This window comes from Neolamprologus brichardi, chromosome 14 (genome assembly GCF_056152115.1).
Source record: "Neolamprologus brichardi isolate AB-2024 chromosome 14, ASM5615211v1, whole genome shotgun sequence".
NCBI classification, from domain to species: Eukaryota; Metazoa; Chordata; class Actinopteri; order Cichliformes; family Cichlidae; genus Neolamprologus; species Neolamprologus brichardi.
The window spans coordinates 34,034,873-34,050,852 of record NC_142117.1 but is presented as its reverse complement, the minus strand read 5'-3'; the positions used below and the strand labels follow the sequence as shown (position 1 = coordinate 34,050,852).

Below are 15,980 nucleotides of genomic sequence, written 5' to 3'. Positions count from 1 at the left end.
CCCTTAGAGATAGGGTGAGAAGTTCGGCCATCCGGGAGGGGCTCAGAGTAGAGCCGCTGCTTCTCCACATTGAAAGGAGCCAGATGAGGTGGTTTGGGCATCTGGTAAGGATGCCCCCTGGGCGCCTCCTGGGTGAGGTGTTCCAGGCATGTCCCACCGGGAGGAGGCCCCGGGGCAGACCCAGGACACGCTGGAGAGATTATATCTCTCGGCTGGCCTGGGAACGCCTTGGTGTTCCCCCGGATGAGCTGGAGGAGGTGGCTGGGGAGAGGGAGGTCTGGGCCTCTTTGCTTAGGCTGCTGCCCCCGCGACCCGGCCCCGGATAAAGCGGATGAAGATGGATGGAAGATGGAATAATAATAATGATACTTTCAGTTGCTCCCTTTTTGACAAAGAGCTGCCACATCGATTTCTTATTTGGAGTTTTTACACTGGATGCCCTTCCTGATGTAACCCCAAAGGACTTTGGTGTAGTGTGAATGGGCACAAGCGGTGAAACTGAAATTATAGTTAAAAGTTCAAAATCTATGCACTCATTCACATTTTCTAAAGTGGGCCGGACTGGAGTTGGTGTCATGTTGATTCTGGGCCCCGGGCCTTATGTTTGACACCCCTGCACTACACTATGGAAAATTCCTGTACTGATACTAATGTATCTTGCGTCATTGTTGTGTATTATGAATTTCATCTTTATCTGCCAACAAGCACACTGAAGTCCAAAAAGGCTCATTTCTGCAGTGCATCAGTGCTTCCTGAACCGAGTATAGAGGTTTTGAGGTAAAGCATACTAACAAAAATGTCACGATGTACTTAAAAAAAATAAGAGATTTATATCATTTGGCATTATTCATGATTAAAATGAAAATCTGCAGTTGAATGAAGTAATTTCTCTTTTCTTGAATTTCCAATTTATTCCATTTTTTTGAATGAAACTAATGAGCAGCTTACACTAATCTGCTACATTCAAAGAAGCACATTACACTCGTCTGTCCACCTTATATAAGCTGTCATAAGATCTTTATAGGACAGCCTATAACAGCAGAGTGATAATGTCTCTTCTTTTTCAATTTTTTCTTGAGTCACTCATCTCTCGCAAGTCTGTGGAGTGGGCGTCCTAACTATTACGCAAGCCTCCACTCCTCGTCTGTCGGGGTCTGGTGTCTATCAAACCATCTGCCATTTCTCCTTTAATGATACCACTCTTATCTCTTTACTGAACGCACGTACACTGGATGAAGGTGGTGGGAGCTTAATGCCACAGTGATGCCTGCTTGCAGACCTTGAAATGGAAATGCTGAAAATAGAGCTGCTGGATGATGACATTGGAGTGACAGTTTAAAATGACTCAAGAATCACAAAAGTGCAGGTTTATGAGGGGTATTGCTAAGCACTGTATACACAACTCATATTTACAAGTACAAATACTAATCTCTGCTTAGTTCTAAGGGTTTCTGCTGATGTGTGAAATAACACAAGCATATGTATTGCAAAAAGTGGTGCTAACATGTTGGCGGAGGAAGCCTGACCTTTGCTTTCTTAACGCTGTTCATAATATTTCCCAGATCCTCCACGTCGAGCACCGTTTTTTTCTCATCTGGCAGACCGGACTCATCTTCATCACTGCTGGATTCCACTAGATCATCCTGGGGAAAAAACGAAAGAAGAAATAACGAAGCACAAAAAGTGGTTAAAAAACAAGGTCAAAATGGAAAGTCGGGGACACGGTGATAAAGATGAATGGCATGTAGTAAAGAAAGGCTCACATATGGTCCAATCCATAACAAATTAAAAAAAAAGAAGTTGTGATTGAGTGAGTGTGCTGGTGTGGAACACATTTATTGAACATCGTTATGTCCTCCTGGGCTGCCTGATTAAATAAGAAAACTATGTACGCGTTTATGGCATTTCAGCAGATTTATCACGACACATGGCCGACATGTGCAGCAGGAGAATAAAATGCATGAGTGGTACAGCGGGTACATAAATCACCACGATGGTCCCCTCGCCACAGTTCTCAGCTCCTCTCGGTTCCGGCTGAATGTCACCTCTGCTGAGTGTTGCAGACAGAGGGGAGGAAGTCTCAGCTAGAGTTGGCTCTGAGGTCCCCGCTACCATGACAACTGATCATCTGTGTGTGCTGTGATGCATATGAAGGCTGTGTGCGCATGTGTGTACATAAAATGTCTTTTTGTACTTGTGAAATGTGTAATTTTAGAGAGCGGTGGGGGGGAAAAAAGTGCTATTTTCATATTTTCACATGATAGACTGGTGTTAAGTGAAATACAACAATTTTTATCCAGCACATTAAATAACGCCACGCTGCACCTGAAAGTGCACATCGCTGCTACTAAATAAGGACCTAATAAGCCAAGTATAATACTCCTGAGAAATTCAGGCGTCTGATCTGATTTTAATCACATTGTTGAAAGAGTGCAACATGAAGCCATTAACCTGGCCAGTCTGTTTCAGACTCCTGCTTGGAGTTCTAAAGTGCCCGTGTAATGTCATATTACATTATCCTAACCCAAAGGACAATTCTCCAACTAGATGTACGCTGGATGCTTTCTCCATCTTTCTTTCCAGTTCTCTTTACCTGCTTCATTTATATTTAGAGTCGGTGGGACAAGCCTGGAGTCAAATAGTGAGGAAATAATATTACAATGTGTGGTATCGTATCCACAAAGCTGTTCTGATGATAGTTAACATTTTTATGTGGGTGTTTTTACTTTTATTTGTAGGCTGTCTATAAAAGATGACAGAGGCACCCTGATAATTTGTGAACTCTTTTTTTAAAGCATTTTGGTCGTCCATCACAGCCTTTTGGAGAGAGAGAGAGATCAATATCACTGAGACATCGAGGACAGTTGTGCCGCATGTACACCAGTGGCTTCTAAATCACATGCTAGGCCCACCTGAAAGCTTACCCTGGATTTATCCCCATTTCTTACTCTAAATGTAAACAGAATGATTTTCATGAAGTATTCAATAAGATGTGAATCACCTCTTGCTGGCCTTTAGAAACCACTTGGACATTTTTAAAAGCAGAACCCATGGCTATATTTTATATTCTGACTATAGTTTATAATCTCAGTCAGAAGCCAGAGAAATCAGCATTTTTTCACTCAGAAGCTTGCTTTCACTATTACATAAAAATAGAGTCACGCTACCAAAACCTGGACAACTGGTGTGGACCAATAAATATTTTTTCTGTCTGTCACACAGCAGGTAGATGTTTGCTGAAAATTTTAAGAACAGCTGAATGAATGTTCAGAAACTAAATGGCTTATCAGCTAGTCATTTTAAGCACAAGGCCAGCCTTCACCCACAAAAGAACAGATTTGGTGATAATTAACATCGAGTATTCACAGCTTTCGCCATCAGCAGGGGCAAAAGGGGCGTTTAAACTACTGTTATAGATAATAATATTAAGATATACTATCTTAAAACAATCGCTTGGAGAGAATGACAGAAGCAAGAGGATGTCTCCTTTTCTCTGTCTGGGTGCTGCTTCCCTTCAAAAGCACAGGAAGAGACGTCCAATGGCAATTAAACACGGCTCCTAGAAAAGTTACTAAACCTTGATACAAAGTTTCCAAGTTGGCAATAATGAAGTGAACTGATGCGAACTGAGGCTGCCAAGCTGAGACGGTACAGGCTTAAAAGCAAATATCTGGATCCCAAAAATGTGAATAATTGAATATTTTGATGAAGACTTTAATAAAAACCCACCATAAAAAAAAACCAACTTTCCTGCCCTTACCTCAGAGCTGTTATTCTGTGGAGAGGCCTTCTTCTCTTCCTCCTGTCGCTCCTTCCTCTTGTTCTTACAGGAGCCCTCAGTCTTACACTTCCCACTGCAGCTCTTTTTCTCGCCCTTTGCCAGAGTCTGTAAGCGGTTCAGGAACTTGACCTTCCAGGTCAGGAAGTCTGCCTGGATGCTGCCATTAAGACTCTTCACCACATTACAGTCGCCTTCTCCCCTGGTCATGATTCGTCTGCCACTCAGCATCCACAGCCACTTGTCCACATTTTTACACACCTGTAAGAAAAAAGCAGGTTGAATTCTTAGTAATTACTGAAAGCACTGAAGTGATTCAGGCTTAATAAACTGCTGAGCTACAGCCAGCTTTAGACATCCTCTGAATAGCTGACTATTATCAACCAGTGTCATTCTTCTCATTTTGTGAAAACCTTTCATACCGTGTTGTAATGGCCAACGTAGACAGAGTTTCCAAGGCCAAACACTGCATATCTGAGTCCTTTCAAGTAGGTCTTCCCATATCTGAAGTCAGTGGATGCCTCTTCGAGCCACTTGCAGAACCACTCAGCATTTTCTGTGGGCTGTCCATCAGTGTAAGTTGCCACAAGAAACACGCACACCGACTTACTGAAGCACTAACGGGAGAGGTAAACACAGCATATAGGAAAGAGTTAAACAGGAGGGAAAAAGCTTAGTGTTTCTTCATTCAAGACTTTTTTTTGTCCAAATATGGAAACACTTGTCTCTGGGACTCAGTAAGCTAACTAGGGACAAAATGCAGTGAGAGGTTGATACACTAACACTGGACACTAACTGGATGTACTGCTGACACATAATTATGTACCAGGTAGTCCTAATTAATTAAGCAATTACTAACACCCTGCTCTCGCCTGTGGCTACAAACTAAGCAGCAGCAGATGCAATAAAGAAGCCAGTTGAAGTGGTATAGGCATTCCTAGGTGAGGTGTTTTCAGCATGTCCAAATGGAAGCAAACCCCAGGGCAGAACACCGTGAAGATGTTATTTTTCCCGGCTGGCTTGTGAATGTATCTGCATCTGGTGAAAGAGAAGTGCCAGAGAGAGAAGGAAGTCTGAGCAACTCTGGTTAGACTGCTGCTGGAGAAGCAGTGGAAAATGGATGGTGGATGTTTTTTGTTACTGAACCAACAGTAGCTCACATCCACAAATAATGCAGTCATCTATTTTCTTCCGTTTACGTAACTCAGGGTCACAGTTGGGGAGGAATCTATAAACAAGAGGCAGAGTACACACACCAAAAAGGTTCATGGTACTCCAGGCACTCCGGCTTCCTCCCATCTCTCCAGGATGTACCCCGCTTCTCGTCCTATGACAGAAGGGACCGGCACAACCATAATTGTGTTATCTGGTGATGTGGTGCTGATTATACATAAATCATAAGCTAGTAGGGGTGGGGGAAAAAAATCGATACTGTGTAGTATCGTGATATTTTGTTTGCTAATAATGTATCGACACAGGGACAGCGGAAATCGATATTTTGTTACAAATTTGCTCTGACTTCAGAGCACGTTGATCCTTTTTCTGAGCAAGAATCCTGACATTCCTTCACTGTCCAAATGTGTTTAACTGTTTTTTTGGCAGCAATAAACATGACAGTTTACTTATTTTAATATAAGACATGTTTTATTTTAATTAGGTTTAAAACTTTTTTATTTAATGTAAAATTATATTTTGTTTTAATTTACTTTCAAATTCTTCAGTTGCTGAAGGGGCTGCATAGTTTTCATAAATTGCATAGTTCAGAATAGCTATAATTGTACCAGATGGTTGCGTTCAGTTAAGTTGGACTAGACTGTAATACAAACCGTTCAGTTTGTCAACAATAAAACTGAAATGAGAGAAAGACTGAGTGTGAGACTTTGTTATTAGATAAAATGAATATTGATAAAGTTTACCTTTATGTACAGAATTTGAATATTGCAAAATATTTTAAAAAATTGCAATAATATCGTATCGTGAGTTGTATGGTCATTCCCACCTCTATAAGCTAGCATATTTAAACTGAAGTAAAGTGCTTCATATGCAGTTTCGGCATTTTGGGCATTATATTATTACATTATTTTGTAATGATTGTGAAAGCATATGTTTGAAATGTTTGAAATAAAATGAACTGAACTGAAACAGGGTCAAATGTGCCAAACAAAAAGGTTCCTTCTTCTGATGCCTGACGCACTGAAGGAGAGATGTCTGCAGACACATTTCATGTAGAGCTTTTCTGTTACTGAAAACTGTATCACTGTCCCTTTGAATAAACAGTTATTTTCCTTTTTCTGCTGTCAACCAGCCAACCAATCTCCTATTCATCTCGAAATGCAGCACGGAGGGACAGTGCTCACAAAAATAAAAAGACTGATGAAAACAATCCATCTTGCTGCAGATGAGCAGGATTAGTGTAACATGTTTGCTCTCTGCACCGGCCGTTTGAAGGCTCAAGCAGAGATGAAGCTTAAGCTGAGCTGGCAGTAATAGAACTTGAGGCTTATCACGCCAGTGTTTGCTGTCAAGCTTTGAAAATAAGAGTAACGATTTTTATTTTCCTTTGATTAATTCTGTTCTAATCAGGTCTTCCCTGGAAGTACACACAGGCAGGTCTTATGAGCTCACAGTTACATTTTAGAGATTTAATTAGCACCCAACAGCTGCTTCTGAGCATCCTGTAAACAGCATTTAATTGCTAACAGAATGCACATCTGACAGCTGCATTAATCTTTCATTTATTCTCTATCATGCCACAGGTAGGGGTGATAAAGAGAAGTTTGCCAGGTCTCCTTAGAGGATTTGTGGAACCAGCTCCCAGTTAAGTTTGGGGTGTAGACACCATCTTACTTTACAGATTAGTCTTAAACTTTCCTTTTAGATAAACTATTAGACAAGTATTACTAAATACTAAATAGTAGAATTAAATATTTGGGTTGGCCCATATGCCCTTGAACCACCCTCAGTTATGCTGCGAGTGGCTCTGGACCTCTTGTGTTTTGTTGTGCAACTAGCCTCTGGTCACTTTCCCTCCATATGCACTTACATATCAACACCTTCTCCCTCCAGCGGTGTCTATGGTTCCCAAGATGCACAGTCCCTGTCTGGCTTCACTGGTCCATCAACCAGCCAACTATGTCACTCGTGTGTTGTTTGTCATCTCTGTGCTAACCTTCTCTGTCTATACTTCCCCCTTACTCCCCAACAGGACTTGGCAGACACCTAGCATCCCCCTGAGACTGTGAAAGGGTCCACAAAGTGTTTGCTCACAGGGTGAAACAGTGCAGGGTCTCTACCTTACAGTATAAAGCAGTCTAATATGAAACTGAAAAGCATATTCTGCTTTGGTTGGCTTACCTCATCAGCAAGCTGATCATCTGGATCGTAGTCCTTCATGTCAATCACCTCGGCTGGTAAACCCAAAGACTTCACCTCCTCTGACAGCTCGTTCGCAAAGCCCTGAACATATGGAGAGTCTCAGATGGTGCTTTTAAGATGTCAGTAAATACTAAATTACCACGTGCTGAGTACTTTTCAAAATACTATCGATTTAAATTTGAGTTGCGTTTAATGTGCTGGATTACATGTGTGTAAAATTTAGTGCTCAGAGTTTTTGACTCAGGAACTGATTGATGAAATTTAGCTTAGCATTGCTTTATGCAACAAAAAGCTTTACTGCCACTGTGCTTTGTGAGATGAGGAGTGCTACTGATGCATTAAAATGCAGTAACTTTACCACGCTAGAGTAAAAATATGCACAAGGGTAATGAATTGTTATTGCAGACTGTGAAAGTTTCACATGAGCCTTGATACAGAAACTGTTAATCAGTGTAGTGATTCAGGTTGTCAATGATCTGTAGAGTAATTATAATTACTAGTATTACTATTTTGTTTTATTTTTAAAAGGGTAAAGGGGTTTGCATGCTTTGCTTATGTCAGTGGCACGCTGTGACAAAAGAGACAGGCTGGAAAACCAACAGGAGGTTTCTGATCAGTCGATTTCTCTGTGTCTCATATTTTCTCTGCTCTCATCTGGTCACTTTAGATTTGCAGGAAACAACTTTTGTACCTTTGCAGTCCCGGTTTGTGAGCCATAGAAGATTTTGACTCCTGACACATGAACCTTCTTGGTCTCTCTGTCGTTCTTCTTTGCAGCTTTGTCAACTTTGTCGTTCTTCTCTTTGCTGGCATCTTTAGAAACGTTTTTCTGAAAGCAGATCAGTGCAGAGATAAATGGAGGGGTTTCCGGTCAAGACAGCGAGACCTTAAGAAGCACTGCAGAGACCGTTTAGAGACTAAAACACATACACAAATTAGAGTAAGGTATGAGTAAGTGCCTCACCTTCTTCAGTAAGAACCAGAGCCCAAAAACAAGCGCAGCAGCCGAGTACAGGTACAACCTGCTGTGCCATAACCACATGAAATAGCTCTCAGTGGGACTGCGGGCATCCTGAGAGACTGGAGGGAGAAAACACATCAAACTGAGTCCTCAGATCCTGAACTGCTTTGATGAAGAAAACAGCCACATCATATATGTTTCTGCCAAACCACAGCTGACTACATGCAACAACAAAACAGAATTAAATCCCAACCTGAAGCTACCTGCGAAAAATAAAACTGGCGAGCAACGCATGCTAGCTAGTAATGCTACCCTCCTTTAGCCAAAACACAGCTTGAAGAGAGTTTTCAGTTGCTTTAAATATTTAAAATAAACTCACCTTTTGAATCCGAGGCCGACACGCTGGAGGCCAAAAGCAATATAAATACGATAAAAGTTGGCATTGCTGCAAGTAACTACTTTAAAGCACACAGTCTTCAGCACCTGAAGCTCTGCGCAACCATATTCTTTGCCGATATGAATGCTGGGAAGTTGAGTTCGGATCGTCCAACGGCTTGAGTTTGTTTGCTTATGGACATTCAGACTTTTTAAAAAGCAGCTGAAGTTAAATTAAACAATGAAATTCATCTTCTTGGATTTAATCTTGAATATTTTACTCATTCATACCTATACCTATAGGTCTCGGTATGCTTTATTTTGAAAGTCTATAGAGGAGGTGGTTCTATTACACTATGTCTATTTTGATTTTGTTGTTGTTTCCAGAAGGATTTTTAATTTGTCATTTTTATTTTAATTCCTTTTAACATTTTGTAAACTGACGCCAGATAAGGGGATCCGGACATTAAACATAAAATTAATGCAATGTCAATTGATATTGAACAAATAACTGCACGTGAGCATTCTGGTAAACTAGCTCGGTTACAAATACCCCTAGTCGTTTTTGTAGGTCGCCTTCTTGTGGTCATATGGAGGAACTGCAATAGACCCATTAAAATATGCTAACGTTCAAATTAATTACAACACTGAGGCTTGAGAAAAGCTGTGAGCTGTTTTCTGGTAGTTATGTTAACTTCCGTGATAATGTGACAACTATTATTAGGCGAAATCACTAACGTGCAGAGAAAAGTATGATAATGTAGGAAGAAAGAACTGCAGGTGGCTTTAAATTGAAACGGAATATTTTCTGCCCTCCAGTGGTCACAGCGGCAAACTGCACATAGAAATTCGTCAAACTTGCATTAATGCAGGCATGACAGCGGCATTAAGCACGTCCGATTTTAAAATAAGACTTACACGTAGTTCAAAACGTTTTTAATACCTAACGCTGTCAATAACAATAAATAATAACAGATTGTGCTGTCAGACAATTAATTATGATGTTATCTCATAACTCTGCAACCATTAATCTAACAGTGCCCAATTTATGTGGCATTTTATTTCGAAAATAATAACAGTTTGAAAAGTTACATTTCATAAATATGTATTTAATTATGCATATATGTATTTATTTAACTTATTAAACGAATAACAATAACGGAAAAAAAAACTGACTCGGAACTGATGTTCGAAGTCACAGTTTCATACCGAACAGCCATTTAGGATACACTCGGAGAATACGGGTGGTGTTGTGATAACGAACGTTTCTTGTCAGCGGCGCTTGCTTCGCAACTGTTTGTGGTAATCGCAAATATGTCGATATTTACGCCAACGAATCAAATCCGGCTGACCAACGTAGCGGTGGTGAGGATGAAGAAAGGCGGGAAGCGATTTGAAATCGCCTGTTACAAGAACAAAGTTATGAGCTGGAGATCAGGAGCGTGAGTACCAGGAGATGTTAACGCCTCCTGTGCCTGACTGCTGTTTTACTTCGTTGTTGCTAGAGGAAACATTGAAAATTCATTTCTCTTCCACTTTAAATCCTCTCGATGGTCGTTACATGCTAAATCAGCCAAAAATGCTCCAAAACGTCATGTTTTCATTGCAGAGAGAAGGACCTGGACGAGGTTTTGCAGACGCACTCTGTTTTCGTCAATGTTTCCAAAGGCCAGGTGGCGAAGAAGGATGACTTAACCAAAGCTTTTGGGACTGACGACCTAACAGAAATCTGTAAACAGGTATAAAACATCCCCATACGTACACATTGTAAGCATAAGCCATGCCATTTACTGCATGTGGGCTTGTTTGTTTTGTTTTTTCTCCTGGAGATCTTGGCCAAAGGAGAGCTCCAGGTGTCAGACAAAGAGAGGCAGACTCAGCTGGAGACCATGTTCCGGGATATAGCTACTATTGTGGCAGAGAAGTGCGTCAACCCTGAAACCAAGAGGCCGTACACAGTCAGTCTGATTGAGCGGGCCATGAAGGACATCCATTACTCTGTCAAGCCCAACAAGAGCACAAAGCAGCAGGTGAGGAGGATACCATGTGTTTCCCTTTCTTGTGTTGTGTTAATAAATGGGCTGGTTCTTATTTAGCATCTTTCTACTTTACCTGAGCACTCAAAGCCCTTTAAGCAGATATCTGGAGAGCTCAGAGTAGAGGTGCTGCTCATTCATGTCAAAAGAGCCAGTTTAGATGGTTTGGTCATCTCAGGCCTGCTGGGCACCTCTATTTGGAGGTTTTCTGGGTATGGGTCTGGGTATGCATGTATGGAGACCCTGTGGGGGATGCAGAACCTGCTGCAGAGCTTAAGTTTCTTATCTGGCCTGAGAGCACCTCAGGATCTCCCAGGAGGAACTGGAGGCTAACGTGGAGCCAACAGCAACTTCAGATGGAAAATAGTGCACAAATGGGTGTATTTTCCTGTAAAGTCATTAAAATAATGTTAAATATATTTTAAAAAATTCTAATTCATCCATCCATTTTCTTTAAAACTGGTTATATATAAGGGTCTTGAGAGAGGTGGCTGGCGTCTACCCCATAGCATTAGGGCATTAGGGCATCCTGGCTAACACAGAGAGACAACCTCAGGCTCTCATATCCACCTACTGCCAATTTTGAATCACCAGTTCCTCTGATAGTCCAAAGACTATGAGATGAATCTAGAGCACTTGGAGAAAACCCACACAGACACAGGAAGAACAAGCAGACCCCACTAGAAAGCTCAAGCCAGGAACCTTCATATTTTTTCAGTAGTTTGAGTTTTGTGTCTAAAACAAATAAATAGATGAGAGTGAATTCAACGTCTTTTGCCGGTGACAAGAAAACAAAGAGCAACTAAATGTTCGAAGCTCGGTGATCACACATACTCTGCCCCTCTGACTTCAGTTTGTTGGTGTGGAAGTTGTTGCAGTTATAATCTGTGTATTTCAGGCCTTCTCTGCAGTGAACGATGATGCTTTTTTACATCCTTGATAAACAGATGTGTGCTGTTGTTTTCAGGCCCTGGAGGTGATTCGGCAGCTGAAGGAGAGCATGGAGATCCAGAGAGCCCACATGAGGCTGCGGTTGGTGCTGCCAGCCAAAGAGGCCAAGAGGCTGAAGGAGAAGCTGAAGCCGCTCCTGCAGGTCGTGGAGAGTGAGGATTTTGATGAGGAGCTGGAAATGGTGAGCGGCGTTTAATGATATTTGTGGTTGTGACTGAATAATCTCTACTTTCATTCAATAATATGAACAATTCCATGAAGCTCTGCAGATCATATATTATACATATATAATATTATTATCCCTTTATCACTCATTATTTTTCCCGGGTGTGCGTCTGTCAGGTGTGTCTGGTGGATCCCGGCTGCTTCAGGGAGATCGATGAGCTGATCCGCTGTGAGACTAAAGGCCGAGGCTCTCTGGAGGTTCTCAGTCTCAAGGATGTGGAGGAGGGAGATGAGAAACTATAGTAACCCTGCCCGTCAGAACTCTGCACCTTATCCACACTAACACGCTTCATTAGGGCGCACAGACTGCAAACTCATGAAAAAAATCTATGTTTATGGTCTGATTTATCACAATTTCAGCCACTTTCACCCTGTAAGGATTAATTTGACTGAAAGTAGTTATGATTTGCTGAGTGGAATATATTTTGAAAGCAGGTTTGAGAACTTATGCCTGAACTTTAAAGTCGATGATTATTTCTGATGTTTTCTCTTTTATTTATTCACTTTTTTTAAGTCGATTACTAATTTAGCAGAACGTCTACACAAAGTTGTGTGCCATGTAGTCGCGCTCAGTATCCCATCCTATTATCTGTGGATCATTTCTTTAACCTGGTAAATTCTATTTTATTATAATAAGTTTGGTCTGTAATAAACACTATACAAAATATTATCTCTGGGGGATTTTTCTCATATACGCGGCTTTGCAGAGGCAGCGCAGTGGTGCAGTGGTTCGCACTGTCTACTCACAGCAACAGGGTTCCTGTTGCCTTTTACCTAATGACAGCTGGGAGGGGCTCCAGGCCCCCAAGACCCAGAATTGGTAAAGCAATTAAGAGGATGGATAGTAAACCAGCACAGGGTAATGACAAATTCACCTCCGTTTTATTCTTTAAGAAAAAAATAACGTACAGAATTCCATGGAATATCCTGTTTATCTTAAAGGTGTTCAGAAAAGTGACAATACAGCATTTGTAAATATCATTAGTAGAAGAAACTATCAATTTAAAGTGAGATGGAGCCCAAAGAGTGATGCAAGTGTTGCTGTTTTTTTAATCAGAAATCAAACAAAAGAAATACAGCTGACAAATCAGATCCTCGTTCACACATGAATATCAGAGACTGTCAAATTCAGAATGAGGATATTTTCCAGTTTTCCTTTCTCACATGCAGCACACACAGGAAACGGTTCACTTCTGCTTGTTGGATTATAATCTGTGCTTTTGGCACATCGGCTTAATCCGATGTAACGCAGACTTTTTCCTGTCCAGCAGCGTCACACGTTTGAACTCTCGTATGCACTCCTGCTGGGTGATGTTGGGTGAGGTTGTACGCCCTGATGTGGTGCTGGTAAACTTTAATCCGTAAAAAAAAGTTAAAAAAACGTCAAACAACTTTATTAAAACATGTTTCTGAATAATTTGCAGTTATTTTCTGTGTCCAACAGTTCAGTCCATGTAAAGTTGTATTGCTTTATTTACACAGTAAAATGTATTTGTGCTATAAGTTTTGGGATCATTATTATCAGTCAGAATTGGTCATTTCATCAAGTAATGCAGCAGACACCCAAAAGTATGACTTGAAAGTAATTTAAACTGTATAACAGTACTGCATTATGAACAGTTTGCTATCTTCACTGGAGGTGAAAACACTACAAAGCAACATGCAAAGTTAAAGTCCTGCCCACATCCCTATCAGTGAAACTAGCCCCATGATAAATGACTTTCCAGTGCTGTGTTCGTTACTTTTAAGCCAGTGCATCATTACCTAACCTGCAGCCACAAGTTGTCTTCAGCTCTTTGCTGATTTTCCAGTTTAATCCCTCACGCTCGGTTAAATATTGCATCACAGTCCTCTCAGATAGGCTCTGATCTGCGTTCGTACTGGCTGTGTGTGAACGTAGTCCTGTTGATCCTGCTCAGTGGGTGACTGGCCTCCTCCTCTAGATTTGGGTACCTGCTGTCTGAAGTCTGCTCCTCCTGCCTCTGAGCAGTTGGGCATCTGGTGGTAAGAAACACCCCACCGGCAAGCATCAAGCCAAAAGAGATCCATCCAAGGTAGAGAGCAGGTCCCCAGTCCCTTTGTAGACCCACAGCGCCCTCCAGTGGCTGACTGGTGTGGTGGCACGTCCAAGCTATGGGAACCAACAGTATGATCCCTGACAAAACAAAGAGACTACCAGAAAACACTTTGATCTGGCCTCGCTGAGGGAACCACACCATCCCCACTGTTCCGATCACTGAAGCAAAAGCCCCAGCGCCAATGGCTGCCAAAATCAGGGCTCTCCACGTCCGAAAACTTCCAGAAAGAGACATGAGAGACCGGTAAAAGGAGCAATGCAGGCTGCCATCGTGGGCCAGATCCCAATGATCCCATTCCAACCACACCCCGTCCCAGTAGGCAGGCAGAGTAGCTGTGGTGTTGTCCACGGTGCCGCTGACTTTCCACAAGGCTAGGCAGCGTGTCAGAATGGCACATAGCCACCCGACGGCGCCGAGGCCGAGGGCAGCGAGCTCCAGCTTCTGCTCCAGCTTCTGCTTCATGCCGGGTCCTCCTCTTCACTGCAGACCTGCCTGTGTAACCAGAAACAGCTGTCTGCAGGGCACAGTGGGGTGGGGTGTTATTTTAACGTGCATGTGCATGTGTGAGGCAGAGATCATTTGCTTGTGCGCCTGCTTGTTTTGCATACCGTGTTCAGAGAGGGGAAACCAGTTCTTTGGTGTTCTTGAAAAGAAGGCACCGCGTGTCTACAGCTGGGTGGAGGAGGGAAATCCCTGTTTGCCCTACCATGGTTTCAAAACAATCGCTTTCTCATAGTTTCTCAGCAGAGGGGGAAAACAAAGCTTCTACTGTGCGCTCATGTTTTAGCAACTGGCCCGTGTTTCTGGGAAGGAATTTGATCTAAAGAGCCACAAATTCTTGCTGATTCTGAGATTTCTCCCAACAGGTTACTAAATCTCTGTGGCAGTAAGAAAAGTGACAGCAAAATATTGATTCAAATGACGCACGGTTACTCTGCAGTCTTTATTCTGAACGCTAAGAAACAAGTCACAATCACAAAAGCTTTCGGCGTAGAAAACATTCTCTGTTTAAGTTCACAAAAACTTCAGACTAAACGCATGCACGTTAAGCTGAAAACAATTACTTTTACAATTACTTTCAAATACTTTGAACATGTCATGGTTGTTGGTGATGGGGTAAATATTTCAGAAACTTCTAATCTACTGGGATTTTCACACACAGTCATCTTCAGGGTTTACAGAGAGTGATCTGTAAAAGAGAAGATACCCAGTGAGCATTAGTGTGTTGCTCTGTCTTGCGACGTCAGAGGTCAGGGGCAAAGACTCCTTCGAGCTGATAGGAAGGCAACTGTAACTCAAATAACAACTCGTTACAGCCAAGGAATGCAGAAGAGCATCTGGGAAAATATAAAACATGTTGAACTTGAAGCAGATTGGCTACAACAGCAGAGGACCTGGAGAGTGTCATTCCCATCAGCTGAGAACAGGAAAATGAGGTTACAAGTTGCAAAGGCTCACCAGACTTAAGCTTTTCTGAGGAGTATCATTTGGACCAGCTTTGACAGGGTGATCATGAAAACATGGATCCATCTTGCCTGATACTGAATATGCTTCAGTATTCGAGCGGTAGTGTAGTGGCACTTGGCCCCTTCACAACAGCTGATCATTGATTAAAGGCCTCAGCCTGTCTCAGTACTATTGCTGTCAATCTCTGTCCCTGTATGACCACAATATACCCATCTTCTAATAGCTTTCAGCAGAATAACGTCCCCTGTCATAAAGCTTCAAGAAACAAGTTCATTTTCTGATTATTATGGGTACAATAAGTTCACTGTACTCCACAGTCACCAGATCTCAATCCAATAGAGCACCTTTGGGAAACAGTGGAACAGGAAGCTGCTATCGATGATGTGCAGCTGACAAATCTGCAGCAACTGTGTAATGATGTTTTATCAACACATTCAAAATCTCTGAGGGATGTTTCCAGCACCTTGTTGGATCTATGCCATGAATAATTAAGGCAATTCTGAAGGCCAAGGTGGGAGGGGGGGCTGTAACTAGCAGGGCATAATTAACAATGCCAGGTGAGTGCATGATAAACATTTCTGTTCTGATGGGATGGGTCTTTTATAGGACGACAATGATGCTCCCATCCATAGCTCAAGAGAGGTTTTTGAGTGATTTGATGGGTGTGAAATATGTGTTCGTTCTGTGCGATTATGGTCACAATCACTAACTGAATGTGGGGACTGATAGCACTC

The 15,980-nt window shown here is 42.0% G+C and overlaps 3 protein-coding genes across 3 annotated transcripts in view; 1 reads left to right on the top strand and 2 right to left on the bottom strand.

The window, feature by feature from the left end:
* tyw1 (tRNA-yW synthesizing protein 1 homolog (S. cerevisiae)) overlaps positions 1 to 9,215 on the bottom strand; it is a 59,888-nt gene extending 50,673 nt beyond the window's left edge. The window contains exons 1-7 of the mRNA XM_087851185.1: positions 8,494 to 9,215; positions 8,118 to 8,233; positions 7,845 to 7,982; positions 7,133 to 7,234; positions 4,201 to 4,395; positions 3,761 to 4,039; positions 1,527 to 1,643 (exon numbers count right to left, since the gene is read on the bottom strand). Of these exons, the coding sequence (XP_087707311.1) occupies positions 1,527 to 1,643; positions 3,761 to 4,039; positions 4,201 to 4,395; positions 7,133 to 7,234; positions 7,845 to 7,982; positions 8,118 to 8,233; positions 8,494 to 8,557 (1,011 nt within the window). The 5' untranslated portion in view covers positions 8,558 to 9,215. The remainder of the gene's footprint in view (positions 1 to 1,526; positions 1,644 to 3,760; positions 4,040 to 4,200; positions 4,396 to 7,132; positions 7,235 to 7,844; positions 7,983 to 8,117; positions 8,234 to 8,493) is intronic.
* Positions 9,216 to 9,688: 473 nt separating this feature from the next.
* sbds (SBDS ribosome maturation factor) lies at positions 9,689 to 13,204 on the top strand. Its single transcript, XM_006805204.3, has 5 exons — positions 9,689 to 9,931; positions 10,099 to 10,228; positions 10,319 to 10,519; positions 11,493 to 11,657; positions 11,819 to 13,204. The coding sequence occupies exons 1-5, from the start codon at positions 9,804 to 9,806 to the stop codon at positions 11,942 to 11,944; spliced, it is 750 nt and encodes a 249-aa protein (XP_006805267.1). The 5' UTR covers positions 9,689 to 9,803; the 3' UTR covers positions 11,945 to 13,204.
* Positions 12,587 to 14,264, bottom strand: LOC102799935 (claudin-4). Its single transcript, XM_035914051.2, has one exon. It carries the CDS (start codon positions 14,239 to 14,241, stop codon positions 13,555 to 13,557), a length of 687 nt encoding a protein of 228 aa, XP_035769944.1. The 5' UTR covers positions 14,242 to 14,264; the 3' UTR covers positions 12,587 to 13,554.
* Between the last annotated feature and the right edge of the window lie 1,716 nt (positions 14,265 to 15,980).